This window comes from Ptychodera flava, chromosome 18, assembly GCF_041260155.1.
Source record: "Ptychodera flava strain L36383 chromosome 18, AS_Pfla_20210202, whole genome shotgun sequence".
NCBI lineage: Eukaryota > Metazoa > Hemichordata > Enteropneusta > Ptychoderidae > Ptychodera > Ptychodera flava.
In genome coordinates this window covers 6990977-7008092 of record NC_091945.1, presented here as the reverse complement: position 1 = coordinate 7008092, position 17116 = coordinate 6990977, and the positions used below count along the sequence as shown (strand labels likewise).

General features: G+C 38.1%; 2 protein-coding genes across 3 annotated transcripts in view; one reads left to right on the top strand and one right to left on the bottom strand.

Annotated features, from left to right (window-relative positions):
• Positions 1-17116, top strand: part of LOC139116737 (leishmanolysin-like peptidase) — a 114892-nt gene that overhangs the window by 68650 nt on the left and 29126 nt on the right. The window lies entirely within an intron of this gene.
• LOC139116738 (GTP-binding protein 4-like) lies at positions 1256-17044 on the bottom strand. The gene is made up of 14 exons (XM_070679368.1): positions 16930-17044; positions 11537-11707; positions 11016-11119; positions 10081-10318; positions 9461-9703; positions 7063-7170; positions 6347-6436; positions 5087-5197; positions 4225-4518; positions 3939-3985; positions 3541-3628; positions 2745-2804; positions 2301-2432; positions 1256-1616 (listed from the first exon to the last, which is right to left on the bottom strand). Exons 1-14 carry the CDS (start codon positions 16975-16977, stop codon positions 1464-1466), a joined length of 1887 nt encoding a protein of 628 aa, XP_070535469.1. The 5' UTR covers positions 16978-17044; the 3' UTR covers positions 1256-1463.

The window sequence follows — 17116 nt, the reverse complement described above, 5'->3', positions numbered from 1 at the left end:
AACTCGGATGTATTCTAGCTGTGGACAATTTGAATTTGAAAATTTAACGTGTACTGGAACATTTTTCAGACAAAACAGTTAGACAGCGCTGTTGACTTAACCCTTTCACCACCATGGTTTGTCCCAAATCCATTGTTTTCTGTGGTAAAGTTGGACCTGTATACAGGGAACTGGGGGTGAAAGGGTTAAATTCACAGATAAACATCAAGAGATGCATAGCTTTGACAGGAAGGTATAATCTGACTTTGAAGGTCTCGAGTAATTAAGTATGCACAATTAACCTTAAACCAGCCGAGCCAGTCATCTGCCTATTAGTGAAAATTGTATTTGGCCAAAATATACATGCATTCCCACCTACTTGGCATAGTATGTTGTAGCAAGATTAGTCAGTAAAACACGTTTACATACCTATGTGTAGGCTTTCAAATGTTCAAGGCTGTTACAGTGAAGGACAGCTGAGAATGAATGATGAAATTGTTATCTAAATGTCATCTCACTTGTGTAATTGCTTTGAGAACTTTTTCCTGGATTGCCACAGTAGTTGCACTGATCAGAGGACTGTATATTGACCCATAATAAAACACAAACCATGGAGTATATTGTCTGGTACACTAGATACATGTAATTCTTTAAAATTGCTATACTGCCCTACGTCACATAAATTAGCCAAGTCTGAGTGAAGCTGCACTCTTCTTATTGCCTTGGCATTTCTTGAAATTGTTTGCCCAAAAAAGTTAATGTTGAAAAGAGACTTAATTATTTGAATATTTTGAACCATTTAGAGTCTTTTTCCTCCCAAAAACCACACGCACATTAATCAATTCCTACAGGCAGACTGCTCGTATTGCTACAGTGGAATCCTAATGTGAAACAACAGTATTATTCATCTGTTGTTTGCGGCAACTTCACTGCAACTACTGCAGTAAATTTTGGAAAAACTTTACGAACCAAGTTCACAAATGAGATATATCAATTTCATCGTTGATTCTCACCTGTAATATGTTATAAACTAACTTACTTGACCTAGGTGTGATATATGAACTTTGCAGGAAAAGGGTTGGTGCAAACATTCTGTGCACTGATTATCTGATGCAGTGTCAATCATTCAATTTAGGGCATTGAAGTCTGCAAAACAACCGAATAACAACACAGGACAACAAATTCATTTGGAACTACTTGATTTACTGAGTTTATTTGTTTGACATCTTCATGTAGAAAGACATTTAAAACAATATCAGATTACCCCAACTTCAGGTAGGCAAGCCAAAATTACAAGTGTGTCTTAAAAACAATTTATTGTAATGTTTCATCAAATTTTGATTCCAATTTAGCTGTGGTGTACAACAGTATTTATTTATATAGGTGTGATTCAACCACAAAATATGCATGATTACAAATTAAAGATGACACTTCAAAAGAAATGAAATGATAGATATTGATTTTGTGAAATATGGGTTATTTTTTTATCGTCTGTCAGCTTTGCCCATTTTCCTCTTGCCAGCATAGAGATGTCTTGGCATAGAAGCTCTAATGGCTCTATCTGCTTCTCCAATTTTACCAAATCTGTTGGCTCTCCTCTGGGACAGTTTGGACAGCTTTTTAGCTTTGTTGCGCATCTGAAGAAGAAAGGCAGAATGGTGATTCAATATTATGAAGTTATCATCAACTAGTATAAGAGATCAATGGAGAAAATCAAAATGAAATAATTCAATTCTTAACTGTCTGCAACGACATATTTGCATTTTATACGACTTGACTAATTTTATTCAACTGAAAGCTGCCAATGTTGGGTTGTTTCTTGGAAAATCTTTCAAATTATCTAAAATGTGATGATATGTTGTCATAAACCTGTACACATTTTACAATATGTCACATGCAGTCTAGTGCTGATCATGATTGGAAGTTCGTTTACTAAATGTAGACATGTAAACATGAATTTGTGGACAAAGTCACCACGGAAAGTGAGACAAATGTTGTCTCTGTGTTCATTGCTGGCAGATCATACTCAGATCATTTGAAAAGTGATTTTTACACTCTTCCTGAAAACACTGGCACTAAAAAAGAACCATTTCTGTTATTTCCATATTCACTGTTTGTGAAACGCTTGTCAAAAATTTCCAACCAAAAATTATTTCACCATGTTAATGATGAAAATAATGCCATTGAAAACTGAACATCACCATCAAAAAGTATTTACTTTGTGATATGAATGCTTTCCTGTGATAGCGATGAAATCACATTCAGAATGTATATATGGGAAGCAAAATCATATTATTCCTATGCAAAAATTTTGAACTCACCGAGGCGTCACGAACTCCAGATATGTCACGTGGTGTGCGAGAACTACTCCTGGCACGTCCTTCTGAATCGGTGCGTTGGCGTTTCCTCACCAACGGTGTCTTGCTTCGAGATCTGCTACGGGTGTAATGACCCTGCATTGACAAAAAAACTCATCAGTGATTAACATCTGTGCAGCCTGGGACTTTTCAGAGACACTCAAACACAAGAAATTCCCATCACAAAACCTAATTTTACTTCTTTTCAATATTAGACTCTTACTGGGAGTAATTTTTTTTGTAAAACACCTCAGCCAGAATGATTGAAATAGAATGACACTGAATATTGAATATAAAAGCTAGGATACAATAGAAGCAGTGAAAGCAGTGAAAAGATCCTATGGTGTGAAGTATTGTTTAAGAAAATAATATCAAAGGAGATATCAACTCAAGTTAAAACTGACATACTTCATTATCAGGTTCAACACCAAGTTCTTCCATGTCTCTCTCAAACCGACTTCTCTTGCCCTGGAATGGTATTCAAATCAGAATGTTACATTACTGTTACAATGTTACAATACTGTTACAATGTTACATTACTGTTACAATGTTACATTACTGTTACAATGTTACCATGGTACACACGAATGGAACATAGGTACACACCAATGTTGTAATGTTACAATGTTACAGATACAGAATTCAAATAGCATAGCAGGACAATTTGTCTAGGACCAGAGAGGTACTTGTAGGGTCAAGTCTGCTGAAAATGAACAATGTAGTGACATTTGATTATGTCACACCAGACTGGAGTCAGATTTATGGTATCAGAGGTGTAGATTTTAAGTCCTGCTGAAAATGTCATGATCAATGTAGTGACATTATGTCAGACCTGACCAGAGCCAGACTTAATTTGTCTGTGCACAATTCAAGCCATGGTCTAACATGAAATGTGTGAAAACATCACATCGACCCTTGGTACTAGTTGAAGCATGGCCTCATTGTTATTATACTTTTGGAACTTTGGCCCGTCAGAGGTCATGGCCATTGTGAAAGTAATTGTGTTGGTTCTTGGACAGGCACTGAAATCACATGATCAGTGTGGACATGCAGTAACTCTATTTCCCAAAAGAGGGTTATTTTGGCCCTAGCCAGGTCCTAGACACACTTTATATGAGGGCACTGGAACAGTCTGAGGAATAAGATTCAAAATGATAGGAAAACCTGAAGGACAAAATTTTGCATTGAATAAAATCTCACATACCCTGATTGCAGTCCGTGGCAGAACAGGTTTTTCAACTTTTCTCTTTTCCTTGGATTCCATCATGATGATCTTCCTCTTGTTACGTATCCTGTGTTAGAAATTCAAAAATCATATTAGTATTGCAAACTCATTCAATCTCAATGTCATGAGAAAATATTGATCATCAAATGCTAATCCTAATCCTACAGCCTTTTAGACTATATTCGCGGAGTTAACACCTAGTGACATCCCAATCAAAATTACTCACAGACCTTCAAGAAGTCTTGACTTAATTTTTCTTTATGTACGTTCACTTTAGAGGAACAAGACTCTTGCATTCTGGGAAATTCATCAGTGACAAAGTAGTGATGCCAACATCAACATAAATATCATTTTTATTGCCATGGTTAAAAACTTACTTTGAGGCCATCTTTCTGATCTCCTGCATTTCTTCATCTTCTGAAGACTGTAGAAAATACGATAATTTAAAAAATCTGAGTTATCGAATTATTATTTCTGATAAAATGATGTTCTATCGGAGAGTAAAACTGAATTACTTTAGATAACCGCATGTCAGTTTGTTTATGAGCAATTTGGATTTCAGTTTTAGGCCGAGTATCTCAGCTCCAAAAAACAATGCCTTTGTTTGACTCATGTCCCAGCCAACAAATTTGTGAATTTTTTGGATTGCAAATTCATTCTCACCATATCTTCATCATACTCTCCAGCTGCCTCCCTCAGTGCCTCTTCTCTCTCTAACTCCTCTAACTTCTTCTCAATGTCAGGGTCAATGTAATCTGCAATGTTACGACCTTGCCACAGTTCTGGGATTGTGTCGTATTTTTCATCTTCAGGTAGGAGGTAGTGTTTTTGCAAATCTAAGACATATTCATCTGCCATTTCTAGTTCAATGTCACGCTCCAGTTTCTTGCGCTTTCCTTCTACTTGCATTGCCGATTTCTTTGACTTAACCCCTTTGGGAATACATGGAGGTCTAAGCTATAGTGGAAAGAACACACACTGGTTATCTGCTGGTCAAATCATCTATAAATATGAAAAGTTTTCTGTAATGTTACTGTGAATTTTACCCAGACTCCAATTTTTCAATTGTTTCAATGACATAATTCTAGATTTGAAAGACTGGCATCTTCCTTGACCTTGGATAAATTTGTCATCAACTATATGTCATTCATGGTTCATTATGGTTTTGGTACGCAAGCAAGGGAATTGGTAACTGGCGAAAAATTTCTGTTGTTCCATTACATGATTACAAGACTCTGATAAAATGACTTGAAACATGTTTACCAGTTTTATTAAAATTTGAAAGACACTGTTGGGGGGGGGGGGGGGGGGGAGAGGGTAGTAGGGTAAATGGAACGCACTTCTACTCATCAAAATTCCTGGCTTTGTTGAGCTGAGACTAACAATCCCCAGATCATATATCTACTTCTGATAACTGGCCTGTCTCTTGGCAAGCAGAAGACATAAAAAGTATGCTACATACTACAGAATGGCTTCCTGCCTCAAGATATGTGTAACAGAGCTCAACTGTATGGTGGTGTCTTACCTTGGAGTCCCTCTCTGTTGGCATGGCTAAATGCAATCGATTCAAAATATCATTTACTTTACGACCTTTCATCTTGCCCTCCACTCTTTGAGCAAGAAGTCGATCACATGACTAGATAGAAAATAAATCAGAAATACAGAGAGATGGGAATTGGTCAATGGTGGTTAGCGGCTACATTGCAAATATTACAGACATATAACCAAGACACTGTCACATAATTCATGCAGGTTAATAGTGAGTCAGAATTCATACTGGTTTATAGTGAGTCAGAATTCATACTGGTTTATAGTGAGTCAGAATTCATACTGGTTTATAGTGAGTCAGAATTCATACTGGTTTATAGTGAGTCAGAATTCATACTGGTTTATAGTGAGTCAGAATTCATACTGGTTTATAGTGAGTCAGAATTCATACTGGTTTATAGTGAGTCAGAATTCATACTGGTTTATAGTGAGTCAGAATTCATACTGGTTTATAGTGAGTCAGAATTCATACTGGTTTATAGTGAGTCAGAATTCATACTGGTTTATAGTGAGTCAGAATTCATACTGGTTTACAGTGAGTCAGAATTCATACTGGTTTACAGTGAGTCAGAATTCATACTGGTTTACAGTGAGTCAGAATTCATACTGGTTTACAGTGAGTCAGAATTCATACTGGTTTATAGTGAGTCAGAATTCATACTGGTTTACAGTGAGTCAGAATTCATACTGGTTTATAGTGAGTCAGAATTCATACTGGTTTACAGTGAGTCAGAATTCATACTGGTTTATAGTGAGTCAGAATTCATACTGGTTTATAGTGAGTCAGAATTCATACTGGTTTATAGTGAGTCAGAATTCATACTGGTTTATAGTGAGTCAGAATTCATACTGGTTTACAGTGAGTCAGAATTCATACTGGTTTATAGTGAGTCAGAATTCATACTGGTTTATAGTGAGTCAGAATTCATACTGGTTTATAGTGAGTCAGAATTCATACTTGTTTATAGTGAGTCAGAATTCATACTGGTTTATAGTGAGTGAGAAGGCCATAAAAAGGAGCTTGCATGCTCACAAAACTGATGATATAACTGCAGAAGTTTCAACTGGCCATCTTTACAACCTTCAGAGTCTTCAATTCACTGGCTGTTTACCTATGTACACTACAGAATGCTGACACATCAGGTTGGATGGTTTCTGTCATATCAATCTGTTTTCTGTTTTAAAACTGACGATGGAAACACCAAACAGTATAAGAGAAGATTATCATTTGACAAACCTCAGTTTTGACTTCAATAACACCTTCCTCGGTCACTGTACTCATCTTTAACACTGGTATGCCTTCCTTTTCAAAGTCTTCGAAAAATTTCTAAAAAACAACAAAAAAGATCACAATTTCACAATTTAAAAATTTAAATGATTTAGAATGTTACAAGAAGTCTGAAAATGTAATAATGCAGTATTCTCCACAGCTTGAAAAAACCAAAATGGTTGCTAATTTACATGACAATGTATAATTTGCGTATATGAATTGTATTCTTTTGTATGGCTGTTATCATATGAATAGATGGCGTGAAAATCAAAGGGATGGTCCATCCCTCAAAATCCTTCCACAAACCCCCATGGATAACCCTGGAACAATATGAAAATGGCAGACACGTATATGTGAAAATTTAATTCTTGTTACAAGATTGATGATTTCATTTATCAATTACTGAGGTAAATCTTGAATGGCTGGAACTCAGCATCTGATGAACGAAAGTATATGTCTTTGTGAGCATATGCCTTCTGGGTAACATCAGTGTGCTACCAATGGTAAAATATATTTTGCAATTTCAATACAGAAACACCTCTACCCTTCATATTACATGTATAAGGAAAACTCAACATTCACACACTGACGACACGGGGTGGATTGTAGCCGGTGAACTGTTGAAGGTAATGAATTGCACTACAAAATCCTCTATTTAATGTAATCAGTTTATGAACGTTCACCTTCTCATCTTCAGGTAGTTCTTCAGGTCTTATGATGTCAATTTTGTTGGCAACAACCAGCAGTGGTTTATTTGCAAACAATGGTTGGATATTCTTGAAGAGCTCCACCTGTGGATGAAGTGTTTTATGATCAACAGTGTTCTCCCAGGCCCTTCAAGCATCACGTCTCCGTGACGCTTGCCTTGATTGCCGTGACGCTTGCCTTGATTGCCGTGACGCTTCAGATTTTTCCCGACACCCTTGATTGACAGCCCCACTTGACAGCTCAGTGTATTCATGGCATGGGACATCTGCCAAAACTAGCCTTATCAACATCGTTTTTAGTCCTGAATAGACTTTTTCATGTCGATTGACGGGTTTACATTAATCAATTGACACGTACATAGGTGTTGAAAAACACGGACGAGCAGCACATCGGTGTGGCCGTGACTTTGATCATGTTGGTTGAGCGCCGTGTTAATGGCTGTTTATCGTGGGAGAATTTACAGTGACGTCGACGCCGTGAAAATGCTGGTGGTCAAAGCTATCGGTCAAAATAGCGACCCTCAAAAAGGTTTATAAGGCGTCTATACCTGATGACGGTTTGTCTACATGAAATCTCCATGGCAGCATTGCGAATGTAAATTTGTATTTTAATTATTTTTCTGTTCTTGTTGTTTAGACAAACGGTGAAAGTATCAGAGCAAGCAAACGGTAGAGTTCGTGGGCTGCAACGTTACGTGTACGTCATATTACGCTACGCTGACTTGACCTCACTATTCGCGATGTTGGGGTCACTGTCATTTTACAAGTTTTTTTGGCTAATTCCGCAATCGTTCTTTTGCATTCTTGTCATCTTTTTTTTTATTTCGCACAAAGTTTTAAAAAACATGAGTTTGGATTAACTTTTGGTCGCGAAATGATGTCTACTGTGCCATGTGACGTAAACAGGTCGGGCGATTTCCAAGATGGCGGTCGATGTGTGGGCTTTGAGCGTTTCGCGCTGTTTTCAAGTTCAGGTCTCGTTTCAGGTTCGCTAAGGAGGCAAGTTATTAAAACGACAGGTGTTTCATGATTTTGGTGACGATCATCCGTGTAAATACGTCTGAATTTTCTGTTATGGTAAACCGTAACAGTTCCTCTATTCATTGGGACCGTGACCGTAACGTGTTATATATGTGCTCAAAACTCGCTGGGGTACACAGCCCTGATTGTGTGGCTTCGTTGCTCTGTATAATTACGTAAACAAGTGACGCAATGTTTCATCGCAAATGTTTCTCCATGCAAGGAGAGTATGAGTTGAATTTTTACAACTGAAGTTGGACTGTTGTATGAATTTATTTCAGTTCATGCAGCAGTGTGTAAGTGAAATAAAAGGCATATTAAATGACTACAATTTGCAGTGACTGTTTTTATGTGTGTATGTATTTAAATATATGTTAATGTATGCATATTAATTATGTAAATTTTATGCAAATTTCCGACATGCTTGCCCTTGATCCTAGGGAGAACACTGATCAATATCGAAATTCATAAAGTGAAATGACAACATTTGATGAAAGTTGTCAGCCGTACACAGCATAATGTGGAGTTCAAGTATTTAGTCATGTAGTCATACATAAAGGGCAAGTCACACCAAGCTTTGATGATTTTTTCACTTACTATTTTTTAACGTCAACAACAAGTTCCTTGTCCTACTACCAATTGCATGGTGAGATACAGTGTGGATCTTGTCAACTCAAGCCTTTTACATGTAAAGTCTTAATTGTAGACTAGAATTATTCAAATGTAAACAATAACACTCAGTGTATCTTACACAAACAGACACTAACAACCTGAAAAGTGGTTGTTAAATATGTTATGGGAGTAGAACAAGAACTTGCAATTGGCATACAACAAAGTAGGAAAAATCATCAAGAGTTACAGCTACTGGTCCTTAAACATTCTAATATCATTTATTGGCAATACAATCCAGTACATGTATGCGATATGCTAACATGTAGGAGTTCTTGTGACAATCATGTGGGCTTTTTTCCGGTAAAAATTTAAGTAAAAAACGGTTTTTCCTACGAGAATTCACTGGTTGAATTTCCTTTGACACTCTGTTATGATATTATCAAGATACCTATTCTACCTGTTCCTCAATGGTTTGGTGACAACATTGTGATATCATCATGATAAAGCTACTCTACCTGTTCCTAAATGGTATGGCCACACCATTGTGATATTATCAAGATACCTATTCTACCTGTTCCTCAATGGTTTGGTCACAACATTGTGATATCATCATGATAAAGCTACTCTACCTGTCCTAAATGGTATGGCCACACTATTGTGATATTATCAAGATACCTATTCTACCTGTTCCTCAATGGTTTGGTCAAAACACTGTGATATCATCATGATAAAGCTACTCTACCTGTTCCTCAATGGTATGGCCACATTGCTGTGATACATCCATGATGTAAAGGACAGCAGCTCTGAGATGAGCCAATGCAGTAATGGCTTGCATTTCAATGGTATTTCTTTCCTCCAATGAGTGATCCAGAATTCCCGGTGTGTCCACAACCTGCCAGCGCAGATACTTGTAATCGGTATGGCCAACAAATAATGATTTTGTTGTAAATGCGTATGGTTGAACCTCTACATCAGCTCTTGTGATCTGAAAGTAAATAGTTTTCTTTTTTTAGTTTACCCATAGTTTCCACTTTTTCAAATGGGATATTGAGCTTTCAGAAGTTTTGTTTCATGACACGTAAAAAGCAAAGTACACTAGGATGCAACCAGTCATTAAGACGGGGTGATACAATTTTAAAATGTCATTCACCTGACACTTCCAAAACAAATGTACACAACAGCAGGAGAATGCAAAGTGAAGACATTTGAAATGGTAGCTCTTGTACAGCTTAGCCCTTAAGGCACATTACTGTGTTGGAAAATCAAAAATACCGATAAAATATGGCAATAATATTAAAATAAATTCAAAATCTTGATAATTCACTTATTAAACTAAGTTTAGTGCGTAACAGTACTGCTTACCTTGTTAATGAAGCTAGACTTTCCAACATTGGGGAAACCACATATAAGTAATGTCCTGGTATTGGGATCTATGGATGGCAGTCGGGACAAATGCTGCCTTACTTGTTCCAGATACTCCAGACTCTGATTCTGTCTTTTCATGATTGTACACATTCTTCCTAATGCTGCTTTCTTCAACTGTTTGCACCGATACAGAGAGTCTGCATACTTCAAGAGCCTCACATAGTCTTTGGAAACGCTGATAAGGCAAAGAAAGAACAAGAATTGTGAACCCCAATCATAGTATGTAAGTTTGGTCTTTGAATCAGAGTAATGCTCACATAAATTAGATGACATGGCATTTAAAAGAAATTTGTTATTGCCACTAATAATAAATATGCAACATTAAAGAATTGCCCTTTGCTCCCAACATAGTTCGCAATTGCCAGGTTGACTTCATTCAAGAGTTTATCTAATTTTTGAGAGATAAAAACACTTTCTCAACATTTTCAGCGATTAATTGGTACATCATCTTTTCAATACTGATGAAAAGTGACTAAGTACCATATCTTTATGGGATGCATCTAGATTACAGTTCCTACTCTTTAGGTTTGAACATCAATATTTTCAGAGATGTCAAACACAGAGAAAATCAACATGGTTAATGGTGGATTTTGAAGTCAACCTTAAAGCTGTGATAATGAACAAGAATACAGAAGGAGCAAAAATGTGTGTATGTTGTGACACTGTTGGGTCCTTTCAAATCTAGGGTTTCATGGCTGACAGGATTGGTTGCTGTTTTATGTCATCAAATTATAGCAAGCAACAAAGCTTCCTTTCCTGTCGAAACTTGATCTGGTCAAACGCTTTCATCAAGTCTTTAAAATGGTCTCAAGAAGTAAATTCATCACGCTGTGACTTCAGAGGCAAGTACCACACTGACAGGTACAACTTACTTGTCTATGAGATGTTTAGCTGTGTTGATCTGTCCAAGTGCTAGCTTGTAGTGATCCTTGTCATACAGAACATTCATTAAATCAGCATAGAAGGGATGTATGTCCTGAAAATGTGAAAGAACAAACTTGTGTATTGGGCGATGTCAACAGCTTTTGAGTAACCATCTTCTTAATTTCCAAGATTCAAAATAAACCGTATCATTTCAATAAACTTGAGTCTTGCAAGTAGCATTCAAGAGAACAAGCATAGGATATTAAAGACTTTCTTTTTTGTCACCCAACCCCTGTACAGACAATTTGTCTCTCACTTTGTCCTGAGTGAGGATAAAACTGAATAGGTTGACAAAAACAACATATTTTTTTCCTGTTCTGAATTTTTGCACGTTATGGATGTTTTTTGAAAGTCTACTGGCACATTTTGTATTGCATATTTCGCAAATTACAAATTCTTGTAATGACATTTCTCAATCGACAAAGTAAGCCATATTGTGTGTTCACAACTGAGATTCCAGAACACTTACCTCTAACTTTGGAAAGTCGTTGATTATTTCTGAGAGTTTGTCATGATAATTCTGCTGTGTATAACGAACTTTTCTCATGTAAAAGTGTCGGATTCTTCCGATTGCATAATGCTTGTGAATAACAGTTGGTGTCTTCCTCTGAGTTTTGGAAAGGACAATGTCGATGAAATCCTGAAAATTGAAAATAGAGTTGCTGTTGTTTATACCAGTGAAATGGTAAATTTCATGACATTTAATTTCATTGCCAAAGTCACTAAAACATCAAGAACTCTTCGGTAGTTTTCAGCCAATTTCTTGAAGTGAAAGAGACTATTTGGGAAGTTTTCATGGGTACAACCACCATACCCAGTACTTTTTACAAAGTACCCATGCTTTGTTTTGATTTGCACTGAAGGTTGCCTGTCTATAACTTTTGCTGTTTAATATATCTGAGGCATTTAAATTGTTATCTAAATGTATATACGAAGAGTATGTTTACATATTGCACTACAGGTTTTGAAAATCAACATAAAATAACTACCAAAAGCAAAGGTCTGATGGTACTACAAATGCCATACTTTTGGACAGCAAATTATGACAAACTGAAGGTGGTCATTCTCTGAGAAAAGTGATGTATTAATTTGAACTAGAACAGTCACTTGACTAGCTGCAAAATTGTAGCACTGCGGTGAGGCGGTCGGTGATTTTTGGTTTTTGCGACTTCGCTCACCAGTAGCGCTACAATGCCGATGGCCCCAGTGGACTAGGTGTGTTGACGTGAAATGCTACATATTTACTGCATTTGGTCGTACCGATTTATCACTACTGAAGACTGAACACTATACTACACTTAAAGGTATGGAAATCGATCAGGGCCTAGGAGTGGTACATGTAAAACAGTGTGTATCTTTGCGTCAGAGGCGGAATAAATCTATTTCCATCAGGAAATCTTAATTCCGACTGCTATGTTTGTACGCACATAGAGCCAGTCGACGTTAGGGACACAAAAAACAACACGAGGAACAAATTAAACAGGCAGTGGTTTGAACAAAATCAATGTACCCGGTACTTCACCGATGTCTATAACTCAGTACATGAAAATATTCGTAGCTTGACGCACTTTGAACATAGCTCGTAACATTAGGGACAGTGGAAAGCCCATAGATTCTACGTGTACAACTATAACAGCCACTCATGTGGTTGGTGCTCAGTGAAGATTTTCCCGATCAACAACTTTGACAGATGATTGACTGACCTTTTCTACCGCAATTGTTATCTCCCTCGATTCAGCACAAAATTTTCGTATGGACTGTTGATGCGATGTTTACAGTTGTTACGTGGTGGTAAATCCTAGTCGTATTTACGACTGCTGCGTAAACAGTCACTGAATAAACTTTGCACGCATTTACGAGCACTGGATATTACTACCGTTTTTAATCGAAAACAGTCCGTATACGCGTATGACGGTTGTGACAAAAACAACACAAGGAATCTGGCGTACATTGTTACTGCATTACTTTGACCAAAAATTCACCCAAATGCCCAACGGTGATCATACAGAACTCTGCTGCAGGTTTCTGGACTAAACGACCCTAAACCGACCGGGTCCCAGTCAACTGTGCCGGGCTCGACGTCTACTCTATCAGCATCAACTCAAACTTTCACTCTAGAAAACTTTACCCCACAAACTGGGAATATACTAAATTTACCTTGAAAAAATTTCAAACTGTGTATCGTATTGAAAAAATCTTACCGGGGCCACGGAGCAAATTAAAAAACCAACAAACCCCAACAGAAACAGTGGAATGATCATTAGTGTGCAAGGTCGCTGTATTATATGTCAGGGTAAAAAAAAATCTAGCTTTGAAATTTCTGGACGGTACAAACGGCGGGGCAAAATTAGACAAGATTACGACCAATGTGTTCCCGCCGATGGTACATAACGTACTGTTGATAGCAGGTAGTTCGGTGTCCAGTGAGAACACGATTCCGAATATATCACGGCTGTTGATTTGAGCTGCCTCCGATCGAAAATTTTCAACACAAAGACATGATATCAATAATTTTGCGAGATTATAAGTACCCGCTGTCTTCTAGCCAAATAGCTGCGATCAAGATCATTATGATAGAAGCAATTGACCGCCGAACACCTGCCTGCTCTTCTTATACACAACTTGTAAAAACTTATTATTCCTGCTGAGAAATACGACAGCAAATATTGCAATGTGAATTTCTTACTATCTTCCTCGCAATGGTTTTGCATCTGTGTTTATTTTATCACGGTCACTGGACCATTTCTGACGATTTTTTACTAACAAAGAATCAGTTCACACCCATCGTGGGAACACATTGCATAGACGTTCACAAAATTTTCATCACATGAAAGATTACCGTAATCCCCGTTTCAAAGACGTAGGAAATGTATAATGATTTGTTTATCTTGAAAAATCCCGAACTGAAGCCTCTAAATACAAAATGATTTTTCTTCTAAACAACTTCCCGACAACTTTACAATCACACTCTGGTCATCACATGGCGGTTGTAACCGTACATGTGCTGCTTCCAATGGGGAATCAAAAGACTTCAAATCAACAGTCAAAACGTACGGAAAAAAAATCAATATCCAAGCAATGTAAAACAGAGTACTTTTAATAAGGTCAATTTATTGTATATTATAAAAAATCTCCAGACCACTCGGAACAGCGTAAGATTATGATCTCACTCATTCGAATACTACACTCGCACGGTAGGGTAAAAATGGGAACTCAGATCGTTATATACTGTTTCCGTCAAGCGAGTCCGCTTATCTAAAGACGGCAAAAATGGTAAAAAAGACGGTAAAATGACCATAATTATTATTGCTTGTCTCTGTAAATTTTGCCAACTATTCGTTAGTAGTTGTCGAATTTCTTGAGTTTGTCCGAAAACTATTTCAGTGAATGACGTAAGTTTCAAGACACCCGAGTGCGAACGCAATATCGATATTGGGATAGCAAAATCAGTCACAGACAATCGAGGAAGAACATAAGAGTCTATTAATCTGCGATTTAATTCCTCATAGGCTACCATGAAAGTGAAAAAGGTAATGTTGTGCCCTGGTTGGGAAAGAAAAGTTGATTAAGTTTTAAAAAAACGTCAGCTAATACTCGAACAATTTAGTAAAAAACTAGCTCAGAAAAACGTATAGAGAAGAACGACTTCACCGATCACGGCGATCTTCAGACCTTTTATCATGTTTCAGTCTGAACGGTCAACATTTGATGCTATAATCTATGTCGAGTGCTCTTTTTGGTCAAATCCGACAGAGATGAATCAATCACGATTTAGTTTCATCGCCCCGACCCGACAGGAAATAATGAAGCTCATGGGCACCTGTATACATGTAGGCCTAATCGTGGCATGAACGTATCCAATGCCCGTCCACTGCATGAGCCATTGACCGTGCATCGCGAGCAAACAACGGTTTTGGACGTCACGAGAGCATTTTTTTTCGCAGTCTGTGATCGGTTGAGTTGTTTGGGTAGGCTGCATACATGTAGATCGGAATCGAGTTGATTTCGCCCGAAAACAGTTAGAAAAGTAGTTTTCGTGCTCCGTCCAAATTGGATCCGCATGTTGCCGGTTTTGTCCATGGTAATCAGCAGAGCTGTGGTGGGAGGCCGTATAACGCCAGGAACACACGGCATCGTACGCAGGGCTAGGCCACAACATACTTCCAAAAGCGATCTATCGTAAAATATCGTACAGCAGGTCAACACACACATCACCCATTCATAGGCCTACAGGTACACAGATCAACGAACAAAAAGGGAGAGGCAATCTGCTTGAAACCATGAAGTAGTCCGTTTGTGTCTGAATTCATTGAGGCGCGTGTTCAGCATGGATTTTTTACATCCATGTGTTCAGTAACCGTTGGTCAAGTTTTTTGTTTAGTAGTAAAGAATCGTTTATTCATTGTTGACATCGTAATCGATCCGATGTACACAACAAATGTTTGATCGTTTGCACCTTTGCGCGTCCCCTCGTGATTGGCAGCTGTTTGAATGCTTTCATCTATTGTTTGTTGGACGCTTCGAACACAGCATCGAAGCAGTTTTGGCATAAAAAATCAACTTAAAATGGAAAAAATGAGAGAATTTTGCCAACAGGGTGATGCCACAAGTATTCACAAAACGTAATATGTTGGAACAGTGCTTTAATTTACACCATGGTTGTTGAAAGATACAGTTTTTCGGGAGCATTCGTTGACGTTGTTACCATTTGCCACTCATGTTGGATTATGAATGTCCAGGGAGATAGGGGGTATTTATAGGCTCCCCCTGCCTTTAACCTTGTCGTTTATGGGGTTGGAATTTGTTCAAACACATCGATCGCGTTCCATAAACATTGAGCGTGGGGCATCCGTGTTTCTGGGAGCCGCCATTACCTGAAGTTGGTAATGGCTGCTCTCAGAAATGTTTTCGGAAAGCGATCGACGTGTTTGAACAAAACGCCTCCTCCAGTGGGATGCGCTTATTATATACTCCCCAGGGCCATCGGCATTGTAGCACTACTGGTGAGCGAAGTCGCAACAACCAAAAATCACCGACCGCCTCACCGTAGCGCTACAGTTTTGCAGCTATCACTGGGACTTGCAAGTGAGTGAAGACCCTGCGACTGCCATTTCTCCTACAGTCAATCATGGGGCCTTGTGTACGAGCATAGAGGCTCAATGTATCAGTGATCAGATCACCAGGTGTAAATAACACTGTTAAACATGACAGCTTGACTAATTTCTGTGACTGTCATTTGTCATTCATTTGTCGTCTTTGCTTTATTCCTGATATTCAATCAATGGAATTGGGGACAAAATCACTGAAAATGGAAAAATAGGACCATTTATTAATCGTTAATATCACACCTCTTTTCCTCCTCATCTTGGAAGAAGCCCTAAACATCCTATCAAAGAACTAAATACCGGCACACTTTGATATCACCCTAAGGGATAGGGTCTATCACGATCCCTCCATAAACGGAGTGACCGTAGGTCTACGCAGTCTGGGTCTGGAACCAAAAAGGGTTTTAAATGTGTTGTGCAACAAACATATGCCGGTCATTGGTGCATTTGACGATCGATCTACAGTAGTACTAGTACTTTTATCAACAGTAGATCAACCATTGAATGTAGAAGGAAAGCCGAGAGGGCAACAGCCTGGACAAATTTTCCGATTATATATCATATTTGATAGGCTACGGTCGTGGTCACATTATTAAAGTACAAGCTGGGATCGGCTGCGTTCACACGTTAACAATTTCTGCGCAACCAGACATTTACAAATCACACTGTCTTCAAGCTTCACGAAAATATCGCAGCACATTATTTTGTCGGACTGTTTTTTTGTCAGTGATCTTACAAGTAAATTGGAGTTACAAACCTTAGAAGAAGGAACCACGGTGATTTTTTTGAAGTTGTAGTGAGACATCTTTCCTGCCAGAACGCAGTTGCCCTCGTGCCATGTGCATAACGTGACCTTTGACCTTTTTGCGCCCTGATTAAGGATATGGCTCTTAAATAATTTCGATAATGCAATTTTTCGACTAAAGAAGGAAAATTTATTCAAA

Excerpts from the sequence above, each read along its gene's own strand:
- LOC139116738 (XM_070679368.1), bottom strand. The coding sequence starts at position 16,977 with ATGTCTCACTACAACTTCAAAAAAATCACCGTGGTTCCTTCTTCTAAG. Across the intron at positions 9,704-10,080 it reads AGTCTAGCTTCATTAACAAG|ATCACAAGAGCTGATGTAGA; the intron begins GTAAGCAGTACT and ends ATTTACTTTCAG. Across the intron at positions 4,519-5,086 it reads CAACAGAGAGGGACTCCAAG|CTTAGACCTCCATGTATTCC; the intron begins GTAAGACACCAC and ends TTTCCACTATAG.